Below are 18,353 nucleotides of genomic sequence, written 5' to 3'. Positions count from 1 at the left end.
CCATACTGATGTAAATAAATGATTGGATAGGTAAGCAAATAGGAAAGAATAGATAAAATCTTCCATGTATAGAAGAATTCCAAATGATTTATGTCAATAATCCTCCAAAAGGAGGTGAAACTAACTGTCCATCCCTTAAATGTGGGCTGTGCTTAGTAACATTCTTCTAAAGAATATAGTATAGAAGGGGGAAAAAAACTTTACAGTGGAGAAACTTGACAGACACTACCCCAGCCTCAAGTTAGCATCAACAATGATAAATGTACACTTGATATGATGTAATGAGAATGGCACTTTATCTCTGTGGTCTTCCTCCTCAAATTCGATAATCCCATTATAATTATGAGAAAACCGTTGGAAACTTGAGACTTTCTATAAAATATCTAACTAGTACTCCTCAAAACTGCTGTCAAGTTCATCAAAAAAGGAGTCTGAGAAACTTTCACAGTCTCGAAGAGGAGTAAAGAGATAGGACAACTAAATGTAATGTGATATCCTGGATGGGATTCTGGACCAGAATAAGGACATTAGGCAAAAACTAAAGAAATCTGAATAAAGTACAGACTTCAGTTCAGAATAATAGGTCAATATTGGTTCATTAGTTGTGACAAATGTAGCATACTAACGGGAGAGGTTAGCAATAGGGGAAACGGGGTGTAGGGTAGAGAGGAACAATGTGTGGTCTTCACAACCTCTCTGTAAACTTAGCATCATTCTAAAATTAAAAGCTTATTTTTACAAAAAGACGGTGGCAAGGACAAGAGTCTGTAGTTCAAGTTTAATTTTCATCATGCTGGGAGCCTGAAGTAAATAAAAAACCTTGGTGTCCTAGGCTGATTATGGTGTAAAGTGGGGCAACTCTTCTTTGCTGTCATCTTGTAAAGCCATGACAGTGTGTTTGCAGAATCAGAGAATGCAGGAATTTTAAATGTTCTCCTATGGAATTTCCTACCGGCATGACTTTTTTTTCCCCTTTGCTTCTGCCGGGTAGCAGTCCCTTGAGTGGCATTTGCTGTCCTAGTTAATCAGAGGGTAGGAGAAATGAAAAACTCTCCTCTTCCCCCTCCTATGAAGTTTCAATGGGCACTGGAAATGTAGGTCAAATTGCATCACTGTAGAAAGGAGCGAACAGGAAGGTATTTATGAAGTGCTGCCAGCCTCTCTTTAGATTCCGAGTTATGATGAGCCAGTGTTGAGCCAGCTTAAGTGTGAGATACATGGAATCAGAGAGTCATGTTTTTGATGTAGTCCCAGAATGTTACATTTAATCGGTGATAAAAAGATTTCTGTCTAAAGCCCTAGTGAGAATAACTTGTACTGGATTTGTTTAATTTGCATCTCCCAGCTTCTAGAATTCTTTTTGTCTCTTATTTATTATTGGTATATTGCAGCAATTTATATTAATTTAGCCAGAGAGATGTTTGAATTGTAGAAACTATTGTTATATGTACATGTTTGGTAATCGTATAAGTCTGATAATGTATTTTGCAAATTACACATAATCATATGCACAGTGGGATCTTCATTAGCATACAGAAATCACGAAATATGTTTTTAAATTAGGTTTCAAGTACACCGTCCCATGGCTTTCTATTTTTTTTTTTTAAGATTTTATTTGTCTGAGAGAGAGAGAGAGAAAGAGGGAGAGAGAGAGAACACGCCCAAGCAGGGGGAGCGGCAGGCAGAGCAGGCTGAGGGAGAAGCAGGTTCCCCGCTGAGCAAGGAGCCAGATGTGGGGCTTGATCCCAGGACCCTGGGATCATGACCTGAGCCGAAGGCAGACGCTTACTGACTGAGCCACCCAGGTGTCCTGGCTTTCTATTTTTTTAATGGCAAAATCTTACGGATTTTAAGATAAGCCTTTAAATACATGTTTGTATTTTTTTTTTTAACATTGTATACTACTTGCCTTTTGTTAAGACATCCAGATGTTTACTGCCCAAATGCTCTCTCTTACTCACATTGTCATGAACAGTAAGCATCCTGACAACAAAACCAATTGTAAAACCTACTCCATTTCTACTCTTTCCTTGCCTCTATTAAGATCCTGGGTAGTTTGTATACAAAATGGGAAATCCAGTGATAAAAAAAAAATAATTGCACAGGTTTGGGTTTTATTTAATCTTACAGGTTGCATAAATTATTCTGTGAAATATGTTTATAATCTAACATACTTTTAGTTATTTTTGACTTTTTATTTTGAAATAATGAAAGATTCACAGGTTGCAAAGGCAGTTCAGAGAGGACCTGGTTACTCTTCACCCAGTTTCTCCCATCAATTACATCTTTCCTATCTATACAGTACAATATCAAAACCAGGAAGGTGACATTGGTATAAAGTATGTGTGTAGTTTTGTGTCATTTTATCTCATGTGTAGATTTATTTAACCACTACCATAATCAAGATATAGAACTATTCCAAAAACAAAAATCTCCCTCATGCTATCCTTTAATGGTTATAGTCATTCCCCTTACCTTCACAACCCCTAACTCCTGGCAACCACTAATCTGTTCTCTAACTCTATAATTTTGTCATTTTGGGAATGTTACATAAATGTGATTTTTTGAGATTGGCATTTTTCATTCAGCATTTTAAAAAAAAATTTTATTTTAAAAGAGGCATCAGTGTTAAACATTTAAAATTTTTATTTATTTTTTAAAAGATTTTATTTGAGACAGAGAGAGAGAGCACAAGCGGGGGGGGGGGGTCAGAGGGAGAAGCAGACTCCCCACTGAGCAGGGAACCTGTCGTGTGGCTTGATCCCGGGACCCCGGGCAGATGCCCAACCCACCGAGCTACCCAGGCACCCCCAAAAATATATTTATTTTTAAAAGAAGTTGTTGTCCAGAGTTTGATTAACTGATTTTCAAACCTGTACTTTTCTAGCTTGGGTGTTCTATAGTCTGTTGCTATATCTGAACAGCAGCGAAAGTTGTATGTGCCGACGTAATAGCTGATGATAGCATTAACCTTACTGCCTACTGTAAAAGATGATACTGCAAAGTTAAAGGGAAAATTACCCCTGGAAAAGCCCATCCCGCCAACAAATTAAATATTGCAACTGTTTTACTGAGCAAGGAGTAAGAAAACCAAATGTATACTTTAGTTATACCAAATAAAGTAACTGACCCACATTTGTGTTCATTTCTTCTTGAAAGAACTTTTCAAAGAGAGACTCTTTGGAACATGATACTGAAATGAATAGCAGTTTAAATATTTGCATTAATTAGATAATGAAAGATCAGAGAATTGCTATACAGATCTTCCTTGACTTATAATGGGGTTACGTCCCAATAAGCCCATCAGAAGTTGACAATGTTATAAGTCGAAGATGCATTTAAAACACCTAACCTGGGGTGCCTGGCTGGCTCAGTATGCAACTTTTGATCTCAGGGTTGTAAGTTTGAGCCCTCACTCAAAAGAGATTATTTAAAAATAAAATCTTAGAAAAAAAAATTTTTTTTAAACGCCTAACCTGCCTAACATCATAGCTTAGCCCAATCGATCTTAAACCTGCTTATATTAGCCTACAGTTGTGCAAAATCATCTGACACAAAGCCTATTTTATAAGAAAATGTTACTATCTCCTGTAATTCATTGAATACTGTGCTGATAGTGAAAACCAGAATGACTCTATGGGGACAGAATGCTTGTGTGTCGGTTGGGGACCCTCATGACTGCAGGGCTGACGGGGGGCTGTGGTGCCTCTGCCCAGCATCACGAGAGAGTCCTACCACAGATAGCTAGCCTGGGAAAGAGCCAAATCCAAAATCCCAAGTATGGTTTCTACGGAATGTGTGTTACTTTCGCACCACTGTAAAGCTGAAAACTCATTAAGTCAAAACATTGTTACGTGAGGGACCTTCTGTATGTGGTTAGTGTGAAATGTAACCATAGAGAGGCCGGTGTCCGCATCAAGTGTCTGCATCCTGGCAACACTGTCGTAGTAGGAAGTGGAGTCCTGTGGTAGATGAAGGATAGGAACAAACAGCCTCGGAAGGAACAGATCTTCCTCAGATGACTGTAGCTTGTTTTCTCACAAAATACAAAAAATATGCTAGGAGCCGTAGGAGGACACATTAGTGTTTGGCTGCACAGAATGGTACCATGGCTCTAGGGAATCCCATGTGGCCAGACCTATGTAACTGAGCAAATAGAAGGTGAGTCCCCAGGCACCATTTTACAGCTCACTAGCAATGAAGGGGGGATGTGTGCATGCACTCCTTGGCTTGCCCAGAATTCATGTTCCTGAAAATTGTGTCAGAGCAGATTTTTTTATAAATGAGATACTCTTATAATTGGCAAATGATCTTTATTTGGCTCTAGCTCCTAACATTTTAGACAGTCTTCCTCCCCGTAGGAAAATATTCTTTGTAGTTAAAATCAGCCTCTACTTACCACTTTAACATTTTTCTTTTTCTTTTCTTTCTTTTCTTTTTTTTTTAAGATTTTGTTTGTTTGAGAGGGGGGAGAGAGGGAACCAGCCAGCAAGCACAAGCTGGTGGGTGGGGGGGGGAGTGCAGGGAGAGGGAGAAGCAGACTCCCCACTGAGCAGGGAGCTAGATCCCAGGACCCTGAGATCATGACCTGAACCAAAGTCAGATGCCTAATGCCCTGAGCCACCACTTTAACATTTTTTTCTGATCATCTTGTTTTCTTCAAGCAGCATATGATTGTATTTGAAGTAGCTGTTAGGATAGAGGAAAAGGGAAGCAATCATTTATCAATCATCAGCTGTATGCCAGGCACTGTGCAAAGTGTATTAAATAACTCTTTGTAGCAAATAAGTCAATTTTCTTGGTCAGATTTACTTAAGAGGCCTGCTGCTCAAAACAGAATATGTATGTTATGTATTACATATATTTTAAGATATATATACTAATTTATATATAAGTAGATAAATTAAAGAATATATATCTATTAATTTGTGTACTCATGAAGCAGTGTGTGAAGTGATATGGAATATAGGGATGTAAGACCTATCCCTCCCATTAGCAGCTCTCTATCCAGATGAGGAAAACCAATTATAAGTAGAAGAAAAATCAGCTAACTACAGGAGTGAAAACTGCTCAGCGCATCAATGCAACATATATAATAAGGCAATCCATAAGTAATTACCAAATAAATCCTTCAGATTATAAATGTAGTTGTTCAGAGGAGGAAAAGATTATTGATCTCTGGGCGCCTGGGTGGCTCAGTCGGTTAAGCGACTGCCTTCGGCTCAGGTCATGATCCTGGAGTCCCGGGATCGAGTCCCGCATCGGGCTCCCTGCTCAGCGGGGAGTCTGCTTCTCCTTCTGATCCTCCTCCCTCTCACGCTCTCTGTCTCTCATTCTCTCTCTCGCAAATAAATAAATAAAATCTTAAAAAAAAAAAAAAATTATTGATCTCTGACCCTTGATTGTGTCACCTGTAAAATGCAGATGATACCTACCTCATAGTGAGAAATGAATAAACTGTATAAGTAAAAGCCTTATTATATATATTGCCTGTTAGTACACCTTTAATAAATCGTAGCTGTACCGTTAATAATGAAAATTATAATAGCAATAGCACTAATGCTGTATTAGGGTGGGCTGACTGTTGCTACACAAAACTTTAGTAGCTTAATAAAATACATGTGCATTTCTCACTCAGGTCACAGATTGGTGTAGGTTGGCAAGGAAGCTCTTGCTTTACCCAGTCATCAAGGGGTGAAGTTTTGTGGCTCTGCCCACCTCTAGGGGCTTGGAGCCCTCTTCATTTTACCAGCCTTAGGGTATGAGAGACTGAGGATCAAAACAAGGAGGTTTATATGGATCAAGCCTAGAAGTGGAACCCAACGTTTCTCTTCATATTTTAAGGACTCACATAGCTACACCTTACTGCAATGGATATTGGGAAGTTTAGTCTAACTGTGTGTTCAGGAAGGTGAAGAATGTGGATATAGGTTGGCATTGACAATCTTTATCTCAAATAATATTTAGAAAGGCTTATTAAAGAAGAGGTACTGTCCCTGGATCTTTTAGAAAAGCCAGTAAAAGTTGTAGTAGGTTGCCCAGCCTGCCTTTATTTAGGTGGCCTTACTTAAAGAGGAAGGGTAGAAGAATTAAAAAACAAACAAAAAAAACAAAAAACCCCACAAAACCCTGCAAGCATTATCAATAAAAATTACAAATTTATCGCACTAGCAGCTGCCTCTACTGTGAGCCATTTGGTAGTGACCTTAGGCAAGCTATTTTACTACTTTAGACCTCCATTTCTCACTTCTAAACCTTCTTCATAGAGCTGTGGGGAACATTAAACAGGACAGTGTGTGTGAAGTACTTAGGACAGGGGCTGGCCCAGAGTAAACACTCAGTAAAAGTTGTTACTGTTATTGGTAGTGTTAATAAGTATGCCTCCAGAGTGAAATACTTGCTAGCTGTTCATTTATTTGACATCTTTCCTAAAGGACTGTGTTAGAATAGCAGAGAAGGATTTGAGCATATTTGTGTGGATTTTAGAATTCTATAACCCTACTCCAGTAACAGGAGATTAATGTCCCTCTGGCTGAATATTGGGGGAGAAACCCTTTCTGTCCCTCCTAGGCTCCCATCTTCCCTGTCAACACCACAGACTTTTTAATTCCCCTATCAAGAGGACAACAGGAGTCATGGACTTTACTTTTCATCCCTCCTTCCCCTTTTTCGACGATAGGTGGATTTGGCTGGGAAGAATGAGGGTAGATGCCAGAACAGCTACATATTGCTCAGGCGTAATTACAAGTTCTTAGCAAGGCAGGAACATCCGCCCCACACACACCCCCTACCCCCAGGCCCACATTATCTTGAGTGGTTGGGTAGCTGTTAGATCCTGGAGTTCCATTGAATTCAATTCTATTCAGCAGGGTTTTATGACCGCTTAGCATATCAGGCCCTGGGGATGCAAGGGTGAAATGTTGCAGACCCTGCCTCGAAGAAGCCCACGGAAGCAGGGAGGTGTGATGACCTGAAGAGATTTATCTGAGTTTGTTTTGAAGGCTGGATGTGAGTTACTTGGAAGGTAGGAAGGAAGGAGTGTAGGGTGGTAGGAACAGCAGGTGGGGAGAAACAGAGGTAGGAATTGCTGTGCAGGGTAGCAGTAGAAGGAACTGTTTTCAGCTCCACGTTAGTATGCGGCTGCCACAGTTCTGCCCCTTTTGGGCCTCATCTCACAAGTCTCAGTTTTTTTCTCTGCTAAAGGAGGATCATAAAAGTTCCTACATCATAGAACTGGGAAGATGAAGTGAGAATGCATGTAAAGGGTTTACTGTGTGTTGAAACTGGGCGCACAGTAAGTGCTTAGTGAATGTCAGCCACTGTTAGTGTCCTGTGCTTTTGTAATAGACCTGCAAATCTACTGACTTGAGCGAGTATTTTGTACAAATTGGAGAATTATTGACAGTTTTACTGTTCTTTTTGTTTTTCCTTTAGGCTAATGGTGAAATAGTGTACTATAGTCACACTTGATGGACAGATGGCTTACCCCTCAGCTAAACAGGCGGTGGGGGGGGGGGGCGGTTAACCTCAGTGAAGCCTGGGAGAAATGGGGCTTGAGATAGGAGAGCCATGTGACCCGAAATGGCAAGGGAAGTGAGGGATGGCTACACTGAAATCTTCCTGAGAAGGGAGGGGCTGGTGCCAGGCACTGGCAGGAAATGGAGGCTCCTTTAACGCAGTTTCGCAGAGGGTCAAGAAAGCCCTATGACTAACTGCGGAGACTAAAATGTATCCTTGAAACCTAGGCCAGAGGTATCGGAGTCCTTACTAGTAAGCGATTTCAGCTCCCTGTTTAGCGGTTATGTTTTCATGCTCTCATTTGGTGTTCAGTGGAGTGACCCTGAGAGCAGGCCCTGTCGCTCAGTAGGTGGGAACACTCCAGCTGACCTTTGAAGAGGTGGATACCCAGAAGCACCGCTGAAAAGTCTGGTTGTGTGGAGTATAGAGTTTCATTCTTAAATTTGCTTTGCCAGGGAGAAAGCCTGTCAGGGTGAAAGCAAGGAAGAGAATGAGTAAACTCAGGGCCACGCTAATTCATATTTTTGGAGAATTACAGGGGACAAGTAATCTGTTTTTAAAATGTTTGGTCTGTGGTGTTTCATGTGGGAGAAGAGCCTGAGGATTATCGCATAGGCTAAAGGTCACACACAGGAGATAGGTGTATAAAGAAAACGAGTGATGCAGCCAGGTGGGAACTTTGAAAAGAATGTGCCCAGTGAGTGACAAGGGGTGGCCCCTGACAGCATCCCAGTTATTCCCCCGTGCAGGGGAGCTGCCCCCTGGTGGCCACATTTTTTAACTTTCCAAGAGAAAAAGGAAATATGGAATTTTATGTAAGCCTTCCCACCTTTTAAATATTAGCGACAAATTCCTTTTTTCCTCTAAGATCGCTAAAGTAACAGAGACAATAAAGTGACCTGTTTTAGGCCTGCAGCGAGCGTCAAACAGTGGAGAGAAAAATGTGCAGTCCAGGCTGCGCAGCTGAATACATGGTCAGCTCTGGTGCCAGGCGCGGTGCCTGGCATGGAGCACATGCTCAGCATGTTTTTGTTGAATAAATAAATGGGGCAAAACTCTGTTGCTAGTCATTCTTTCCATGTGCAGAATGGAGTGATTGGAGTGAGCCTCCCCTCAGCTCTAACTTAGAAGATAGAGGATCCAGTCAGAACTTGTATTGCCCTCCTTGCAGGACCCTCTCTACCCTGTTCTCTTCCCTTTCATGCCCTCTCCAAGCACTTAGGGTACCTAGGGGTTCAAGCTTCTAGATTTTAAGAAGGTTTAAGAAATAAAAAGAAAGTTCATATTGTTACACTTCAGTACAAGACTGATTCAGTTTAGCCTGGTTTTCTTTCCTCTATCATGGTTACTGCATTTTTGTTTAATTTTGACAGACTTGACTGTATAATAAGTGATCCAGATTATAGTGAGGCTCACACAGAATCTTACAAATACATAAAAATGTTCTCCTAGAAAATAAGTCCTTTTCCCTATAAAGGTTGGTATAACATTGCTCATGTAACAGTGTGGGCTTTTCTCTGTTTAAAGATAATGAGAGAATTTTTCTGAACCCTTGGGCATTTCGCAGATCCTTCTTTTACAACAAATTCTGGTGATATCTGCCCTTTTTAAAATAAAAGTTTTTACTGTCTTGAGCAAGATTATTTTTGTTGCACTTATCAAGAATCAGTTAACATTTAAGCTCAGAAGAGCGGAGCCATTTACTTTACAGGTCCGTGGGATTCTTAAACCCTTGGGAAAGGAAATGCTTTGGGCCTCTGGAGGACTGTACCTGGGACAGGAAAGTCCAAGAACAACCCTCCCCCACCCCCCCCAACACAAACTGTTTCCCTTTCTCTCCTCTGGGATTTCATGGCCTCCTGGGTTGGATTCTCTCTGAGCAGCATGTGTATTCTTCTCTTTGCTGACTGGCTTTTTCTTACAGACTGAGAGTGCATGAGGGTAGCTTGCAGCTGAGACCAGAGTAGACCCTCTTCATTCCAAATTCTAGTTCCAAGGAGAACAAATGGAATGTCTCAGTTTGGGTCATGTGTCCAACTTCAGCCAAAACAGAGGAGGAATTTGGAGTCGCATAATACAAATATCATTTGGCAGGGAGTTGAGAATTACGTAGTACTTAGAAAAAAGGGTCACCATGGGCTAGGCAGCTCCTCTAGAGAAGAAAGGCATCTTCTACAGTCTTGCCCCCCCTCCCCCCAAGTAAATATACATATGCATCTCTCAGGACTTTGGAGAAATTCAAGTTATATATTTTTTTCTTTTTTAAAGATTTATTTATTTGAGAGAGAGAGAATCTCAAGCAGATTCCCCTGCTGAGTGCGTAGCCCGATGCGAGCTTGGCTCGATTCCAGGACCCCGAGATCATGACCTGAGCCAAAACCAAGAGTCAGACGCTTAACTGACTGAGCCACCCAGGCGTCCCTATATCTTTTTTATTTACTTCTCTCCCATCTTTGCCTGTCATTTAAAAACTATCTTATTAAAAATTATATTTATTGAATGTTTGTTACATAATAGGTGGTGAATGAATAAAAGCTGTCCAGTTTTATGTTTCTATTCTTCGAAAATACTCTCCAGTCTACCTTTTAAACAATTATCTCTTTGTTGTTTTTTTTTATAAATTTTTTTTTTTTTAATTATCTCTTTGTTTTTGCAAAACAAAATTAAGTTGCTGTTTAGGCAGTTTGGTGTACTGGTAAGGGAACTAAATAACATCAGAGGCCTCCATTCTAGTTCCAATTCCAAACCATTTATTTACTGGGTAATCTTGAGCAAATTATGACCTCTCTCAGTCTGTTTCCTTGCTAGTAAAATGGGGACCCTGACAACAGCTTTTTTGAGCACAATGTTCTTGTGAAGATAAAAAAGAACATATACAAACATAGGATAGTTGTCTTTCTACCCCCTGTTCTAAGAGAAGTTGCTATTTTTAAATGCTTATTTTTAGTAACTGCCACTACCTTTTTTTCCTCTAAGAATAGAGTTTCCCTTAAAGCATTTTTAAGGTATGCAGGCTAGTAAATGGTGAATTCTTTTAAAGGTAAATGCTGTCCTGGGGGCGATCTCACAGCACCCCAGATCTGATGACTTCCTTGCATACTTTGGGGGTAAGGCTGGAGTGTCCTGATGGAAAACGGAAAAATAGCTTGACCTAATGAAATCCTATCAAGCACAGAGTTTAATCCGACGCCAGTGTTGTTTCACCTCCAGTCTGCTCTGAAGGAATCCCTGGCAGCGGGCTGAATGGTTATCTCTAACCTAACATCTTTATTGGCTGTCTCTATCCTGGTGATTTGTAGCTTCCTTTGAGTGATTTTGCATAGCTGTAAAGTGTTTAGGATGCAAAGAAATGAATTTTGGCTCAGGACAGACATGTTGAGCAAGATAGTGGCTTTTATTGGAAATAAGGCAGAAAAAGAACACTAAAATGGAAATCAGAGAAAACTTTTAAAAGATAGGAGACTAGGAAGGAATTAGAAATCTAGGGAAGAGAAACATCTGGCTTATAAAGATTGGAGGAATGATTACTGAATGCTTACATTACTGAATAACATTTTGTGGATGAATGAAACTGAAACTGTTTTAAAAAGGGAGAGGGAAAGGATATGATCCAGGAATAACTTAAGAGCCAATAAAGATAATTATGAATAAATGTTCAAAACATGGTATAGAATTTCAGCTGACTTTCAGAGATGCTTTATTAGTGTCTCAGACCATAGAAATTTTTGGCTTACTATCTTAGAGTGTATGAAAGTAAATAAAAGTTAAGCAAAACAATCTTCTTGCTACCCATCCTTGGTATATAGGGTGTGAGGATCATAGGAAGAGAAGTGTATTAATAGTGAATTTTTCATATGAAATCCCCCTGCCTTGCGCTTTACACCTTGACAGCATCTGCGTCATAGCGTGTCATTACCTGTATTTGCTGTTCTTTCTCTTGTGCTGCATGTCAGACTTGAAAACCGGCTTCATTTCGAACTCTAGTTAGTTAACCTCCAATCCCTTGACTCCTTAACTCAGTGCTCCTCTCCAAATTAATTTTAATAGTAACCACATTCTACTTGAAATATATATGTATGCATAACTATGAAAATACGTGCGTGATGAAACACATAATTCCCTTGTGCTTTTTAGGAGGATGGCTTAATTGAGTTTTTGTTTTCTATTTGTAGTGTTATGATTGCTTTTTTTAAATTGCTGAATAATAAAGGACAGAGTGAGCTCTCCAAATAATAATCTCATTCAGTGTTGTGTGTGTTTTAAATTTGTGATACTGACAGTTTTCATAGGAGCAGGCTTTCTGAATAACCACTTCAAAAATTAAGTGAAAAGTCATTAGTGGCAAATTACACACAATGATTTTAAGCCCCAGGAGGCTTCCCCTATGTACACATTGAATAGTCATTTGTTCTTAGGTTATTGTAAATATAGCCAGTTAAATTCACTGTAAAAAGGAAAAAAAAAAAAAAACAACTGAATTGCATTTGTTGTGAAATTGGTAAAGTGCCTCTAATTTTAACAGTTTGGCATTTCAAAAGACATATAATAATTTTGGAACATCTGGCAGCGAATGAGATTGTAGATTCCTGACTAGCTTTATCCATTGTTTCATCCTTTTTTCCCTTTTCTCTTTTTGTAGATCTGAACAGAATTAAGAAGAAAGAACTTCCACAATCACAGCAGATGAAGATCCACTGGTAAATTGATCAGAATTTTTGGCCTGCCCTCCAAAGAAAAGGTAACTGGCTGTCCCAACATAGCACAGCCGAATAAATGCAGTGCTTCTGGTTATAATAGAGTTTGACTTTTACCAAAGGATGATAGTTTAAATTAAAGTTCAGGGTATCTGAATAAGATCTCCAGTATAACCCTGAAATGATGATCTTAGTAATATGAAATGACAGTGAATTTAAGAGTACAATATTTTTTGTTGTGTGTTTGTCAAAAGAAAAAGTGCTAAATAACCACCCCCAACTTATTAACACTGTAGGAGGACTTTGGAGATAGGAACATTTCCCACTCTCCATCTCTATCTACCTTTTCCTAGGAATTTATCCAAAGACATGCTCTTGTGTTTCTGTTCAGTTCCACTTTCCCTCACTCCTGTTTTCTTCTCTCTGTAAGGAATGCCGACCCAGCTGCTCAGAGCAGGGAAGATCCTAAGCAAATTTTAAAATAGGCAGGAGTTCTTCAGACACACGCTCTGGGCCCAGTGCCTTTGCCCAGATCGCCAGGCAATGTGTGCTCATGAGCAGTCCTAGATCACTACAAAAATAGCAGCCACTATTAATTGAGTTTCTCACTACATATTTGCCATTGTGCATTTAATATTTGGGGGGGAGGGCAGTAATTTTCACATACTGTGAAAAAGAGGAAGAAATTCCTGGAGGAATTTTTATTACAACAACAAAAAAAGTCCATTTTCCCATCTACTCCTGAAAGGAATGAGGGAGCTTGAATTTAAGATGCAGTTTAAGATGAGTCACTGAGGGATAAAACTGAACATGATCCAAATAGGGAAGACCAAAGGAGTTTCAGCTTCTGAAATGGATCAACTTGTATATTTAGGCAACAAATGCAGTGCTTCAAACAGTTTTAGGCAACTGTAGCAAAGATGGAAACATTTTGAACAACATGAATGTTCATCCTCAGAGATAACATTTTGAACATTACAAACAAACAGGAGCTTCAGGGAGGATGTAGCAGTTCTGTTTAGGTGCTTAGAACAAGTGACTGGATAACTCTGAAGTCTCTACCTTCAAAAGGGCCCTTAAAATTTTCGACCTAAAGCTGAAAGGCCAGCATTTCAGAAGTATCCTTCAGGGATCATCAAAGTCATCACAAAGGATGGCATTCATTGTGGAATGTCTGGAAAGTGCCAGAAAAGCAGCATTTTCCTAGATGGTGGTGAGCAACTGGCAGTGGTGGGGGGGAATGGGGGGGGAGGGGAGGTAGAGAGAAAACACATTTGACTGAAATGCTAAAGGAGCTCTTTAGTCTGTAGTTGTTCATTGAGCTTCTACTGTGAGCAGAGGGATTGCCCTTGAAGAGGAAAAGAGAATAGGAGGTGGTTTTCACAGGCTACAATTATGACTTATTCTTTTTTGAGTAGTATTCAGATGAAAGATTAATTTGATACCAGGAAGTCAATGACAAGGGGCAGGGAAGGAAGAAGCATAACAAACTCAAGTCCTCAGGAAGAAGTGTGACAAACTCAAGTCCAGACAGGTAGAGGAATGAAATGGGCCAGGTAGAACTGCGAGGAACTGTCAAATTCATGACCAGTCTGAAAGGGCAGCCCCTTTTCAGTGCCAGCTGATTATAGGCCCAGTACCCATTCAGCAAATGTTTCTTGAGTGCCCACCTATGTCATGTTGTGCTCTCTGGGCATTGGGGATTAATTAGTAAATCAGAGGGACAAAAGTTCCTGCCATTGTGCCACCTACTTTTTCATGGAGAGAAACAGATAATAGAAAATCTAGTAAGTAAATATAGTATACTAGATGATGATAATTGGTTAGAAAAAGCAAGTCAGGGTAATGAGAATCAGGTGTGCTGATGAGGGGTGGACTTGCAGCATTAAATAGGGTGTCAAGGGGATGCCTGGGTGGCTCAGTCGGTTAAGCACCTGCCTTCAGCTTGGGTCATGATCCCAGGGTCCTGGGATTGAGTCCCGCATCAGACTCCCTGCTCAGCGGAGAGCCTGCTTCTCCCTCTGCCTGCTGTCTCTCCCTGTTTGTGCTCTCTCTCTCTCTGACAAATAAATAAATAAAATCTTCAAAAAAAAAAAAAATAAATAAATAAATAGGGTGTCAGGGTAGGCTTTTTGAGAAGGTGAGATTTGTGCATTAACGATGAAGGAGTGAACATTTCGTGCAAAGGCCTAAAGCAGGAGTCTGCCTGGGCCTTCCGAGAAAGGAGAGGGCCAGAGCTGCATGAGCAGGCAGGAGAATGATAGTGAATAAAGTCAGACAGGTACAAGACCGGTGGGTACAGCCTTAAAGGCCATCCCCCAGGCCTTTTATTCTGGGAGGAGAGGAAGGCCACTGGAAGGTTCTGAGTAGAGGAATGGCTTGATCTGACTTGTTGTTTTTTTTTTTTAAGATTTTATTTATTTCTTTGACAGAGAGAGAGCACGCGTGTGTACAAACGGGGAGTGGCAGGCAGAAGGAGAGAGAGGCAGGCTCCCTACAGAGCAGGGAGCCTGATGCAGGACTCAATCCCCGGACCCGGATCCCACCGGGGCTCGTGACCTGAGCCCAAGGCAGACGCTCAACCGACTGAGCCAGCCAGGCACCCCTGTGACTTCTGTTTTAATAAAAGTGCTGTGGCCACTATATTGAGATAGGCTCAAGGGGGCAAGGGTAAAAACCAGTTAAGCTGTGGGTATTGTAATAAGCCAGGCAAATTTTTAAGGGAACTGAACTTGACTTCAATTATTTTCCTTGAGTTTTTCAATGATAGCAACTAATTTAAGAAAGAAAACAGTTTGAGTAAACCTAAATAAGTCTGGGATTCTGCCATCTGCTGACAGTTTGCTACCTCACCTATAGAAGTGGAGAAGGAATTCAAAGGGTGAGAACTTCGGGGCAGGCTAAATTGGGGAGGGTAAGAGTTGATTTGAAACTCATGTGAAAGCTTGACTTTGTTTAGCTGGTAAAGCTGAAGGAAGGGAAAGATAATGGCATGCAACTATTCATGATAGCCAAAAGGTAGCAACAACCTAAATGTCCATCACTGATGAATAGATAAATTGTGGTACTTCTACACAATGGGATATTATTTAGCCATAAAGAGGAATAAATTATAGATATGTGCTCCAACATGGATGAACCTTGAAAACATTATGCTAACTGAGAGAAGCCAGACACAAAAGACCACATATTGTGTGGTTTTAATTATGTGAAATATCTAATATAGGCAAATCTATTGAGACAAAACAGATGTGGTTCCTACAGGCTGGAGGAGGGATGGGTGAAGGGGAGTGACTGCTTAATGGGTACAGGGTTTCCTTTTGGGGTGGTGAAAATGTTCTGGAACCACATAGTGATGATGGTTATAGCATGCTGTGTATGTACTAAATGCCACTAAGTTATACACTTTAAAGTGGTTAAAATTGTGAATTTTATGTTTTGTGAATTTTGCCTCAATTAAAGAAAAAAGAATGGTACGCAGAAAAACATTTGAGGGATGTCTATTTTAGGTCCTGTTTAGCTCAAGTGGAGACTTTGTAAGGGGGACAGATGGGTGGTAAAGCTGGAAAAAGGATGTTGGGCCAGGTAATGAAAGGTGTTGCCTGCTAAGCCAAGGAGTTTACAGTCTTTTCTGTTGGCAGCTGTGAAGTATAGCAGCGTATATTCCATGAGAAAGAATGAGACTGAAGAGGGGCACCTGGGTTAAGCAGCTGCTTTCAGCTCAGGTCATGATCCCAGAGTCCTGGTATCGAGCCCCATGTCGGGCTCCCTGCTCAGTGGAGAGCCTGCTTCTCCTTCTCCCTCTGCCTGCCTCTCTGCCTACTTGTGCTCTCTCTCTCTCTTTGTCAAATAAATAAATAAAATCTTAAAAAAAAAATGAGACTGAAGAGAGGTTGGTACTTTGGGAATCCCAGCTTCTGTGTTTCAAAGCAAAATAAATGGATTCTGGCCTTATCAGTCTGTGATAATTGCTATTCACTTGGTAAAATTTTGTGACAATCATACAAAGGTCTCAAACAAAATTAATTTAGAGTTTCTCCTTTAAAAAATATCCATATTATAGTTCCTGGTTTTATAAAAGGTTGTTGTTAAAAAAATTAAGGTAACTATGTGAGGGGAATGGGATGTGTCAACTAACCTTACTGTAATCATTTTGCAATAAGTGTATCAAAATATCATGCACATCTTAAACTTACATGTTATATGCCAATTATAATCCAATAAAGTTGGAAGAATTGAAACATTATGTAAATATATATGTTAATAAAAAGTCCCTTTAATTACATTCTTTCACTTCCTGTTCCCCATAAGTCCAGAGTTATCTAGACTGTTTTCTATGCATAGACTTGTCATCTTTATCACTTACTGTTTCACAAAAATAGGCACATATTATGTACAGTATTTTGCATGTTGCTTTTAAAAATTTTTACCTTAGCTGTCTTTCCACTTCTTTCTTTTGGACTGCTACATTATATGCTAACTTCATTTGTAAAAACAAACAAAAAATGAAAAGCAAATGCTATTTACCTCTATTACAAAGAGGATGAGGTATCATAAAATATAAAAGTAGCTAACAATGAGTGCTTACTATGTGACAAGTGCTGTTCTAAGCATATTACATAATTGACTCCTTGTAACAACTTCATAAGGTAGGATACTGTTATAGTACTGCATAGATGAGGTGTAGATACTGTTACAGTCCTGTTAGAAGCTAACTGAGGCAGAGACAAAACCTGTCCTGTTAAGGTCCAGAGTTAGGCAGTGGCAGAGATGGGCTCCAGGACAAGTTTCAGCTCCCACTGATGGTTGTCCTGAGGGACCTTGTGGCCAATGGTGTGAGAGCGTAGAGATTTTTCAGAAGTCAATCTGGAATTTTGTGTGAAATTTTCCAAGTTTAATGTTGGCTTTAAAAAAATTTTTTTTAAATTGAGCTATAATTCAAATACCACAGATTTACCCATTTAATAGTTTTTAATATAGTCATAGTGTTGTATAACTGTCACCTCTATGTAGGTCTGAACATTTTCATCACTCCCAAAGGAGGACCTTATTTCCATTAAGCAGTAACTCCTCATTTTCCTCTCCCCTCAGGTCCTAAAAGCCACCCATTTGTTTTCTGTGTGTATAGATTGGCCTATTCTGGACATTTTATATAAATGAGATCATATAATATGTGGCCTTTTGTGTCTGGCTTCTTTTACTTAGCTTGTTTTTCAGGCTCATCTACTCATCTATGTTGTAGCATGTATCAGTACTTTACTCCTTTTGATGGCTGAATAATAGTCCATTGTGTAGATATGCACAATTTTATTCATTCATCAATTGATGGGCACTTGGATTGCTTCTACCTTTTAACTATTGTAAGTAATGCTGTTATGAACATTGGTGCACAAATCTCTGTTTGAGTCCTTGCTTTCAAATCTTTTGAGTATATACCTAGAAGCAGAATTATAGGATCTTATTGTAAATCTGTGTTTAACCTTTTGAGGGACTGCCAAACTGTTTTCCACAGGAGTTGTACCAACAATGTACAAGAATTCCAGTTTTTCTGCATCTTTGCCAAGACTTGTTATTTTCAGTTTTATTTTGATAATAGACATCCTAATGGTTGGGAATTGGTATCTATTGTGGATTTTATATGTATTTCTCTCTCTCTCTCTTTTTTTAAAGATTTTATTCATATGACAAAGGGGGGGAGAGAGAGTGCGCACGCACAAGCCGGGGGAGCAGCAGGAAGAGGGAGAAGCAGACTCCCTGCTGAGCAGGGAACCTGATATAGGGCTTGATCCCAGGATCCTGGGATCATGACTTGAGCCGGAGGCAGATGCTTAACCCACTGAGCTACCCAGGCGCCCCCATATATGTATTTCTCTAATGAAAAATGATATTAGGTATCCTTTCATTTGCTTGTTGGTTATTTGTGTTATCTTTTTGGACAAATGTCTGTTGAGATCCTTTGCCAATTTTGAAAATTAGATTATTTGCCTCCCCCTCCCTTTTTGGATTGTAAGAATTCTTTATACATTCTAGATACAAGTCCCTTATTAGATACAAGATTTGCAAAAATTTTCTCCCTTTGGGTTGTCTTTTTACTTTCTTAAAGGTGTCCTTTGAAGCACAAAGGTGTAATGGTTTTGGTGA

General features: G+C 39.9%; 1 protein-coding gene across 1 annotated transcript in view; it reads left to right on the top strand.

The window, feature by feature from the left end:
* LOC144379562 (uncharacterized) overlaps window positions 1-18,114 on the top strand; it is a 39,705-nt gene extending 21,591 nt beyond the window's left edge. The window contains exons 2-3 of the mRNA XM_078059209.1: window positions 12,158-12,256; window positions 17,883-18,114. Coding sequence (XP_077915335.1) covers window positions 12,158-12,219 — 62 coding nt within the window. The 3' untranslated portion in view covers window positions 12,220-12,256; window positions 17,883-18,114. The remainder of the gene's footprint in view (window positions 1-12,157; window positions 12,257-17,882) is intronic.
* Window positions 18,115-18,353: the final 239 nt, after the last annotated feature.

This window comes from Halichoerus grypus, chromosome 1 (genome assembly GCF_964656455.1).
Source record: "Halichoerus grypus chromosome 1, mHalGry1.hap1.1, whole genome shotgun sequence".
Lineage (NCBI taxonomy): Eukaryota > Metazoa > Chordata > Mammalia > Carnivora > Phocidae > Halichoerus > Halichoerus grypus.
Note: the sequence above shows the minus strand (reverse complement) of the source record. Positions and strands in the feature narration are given on the sequence as shown.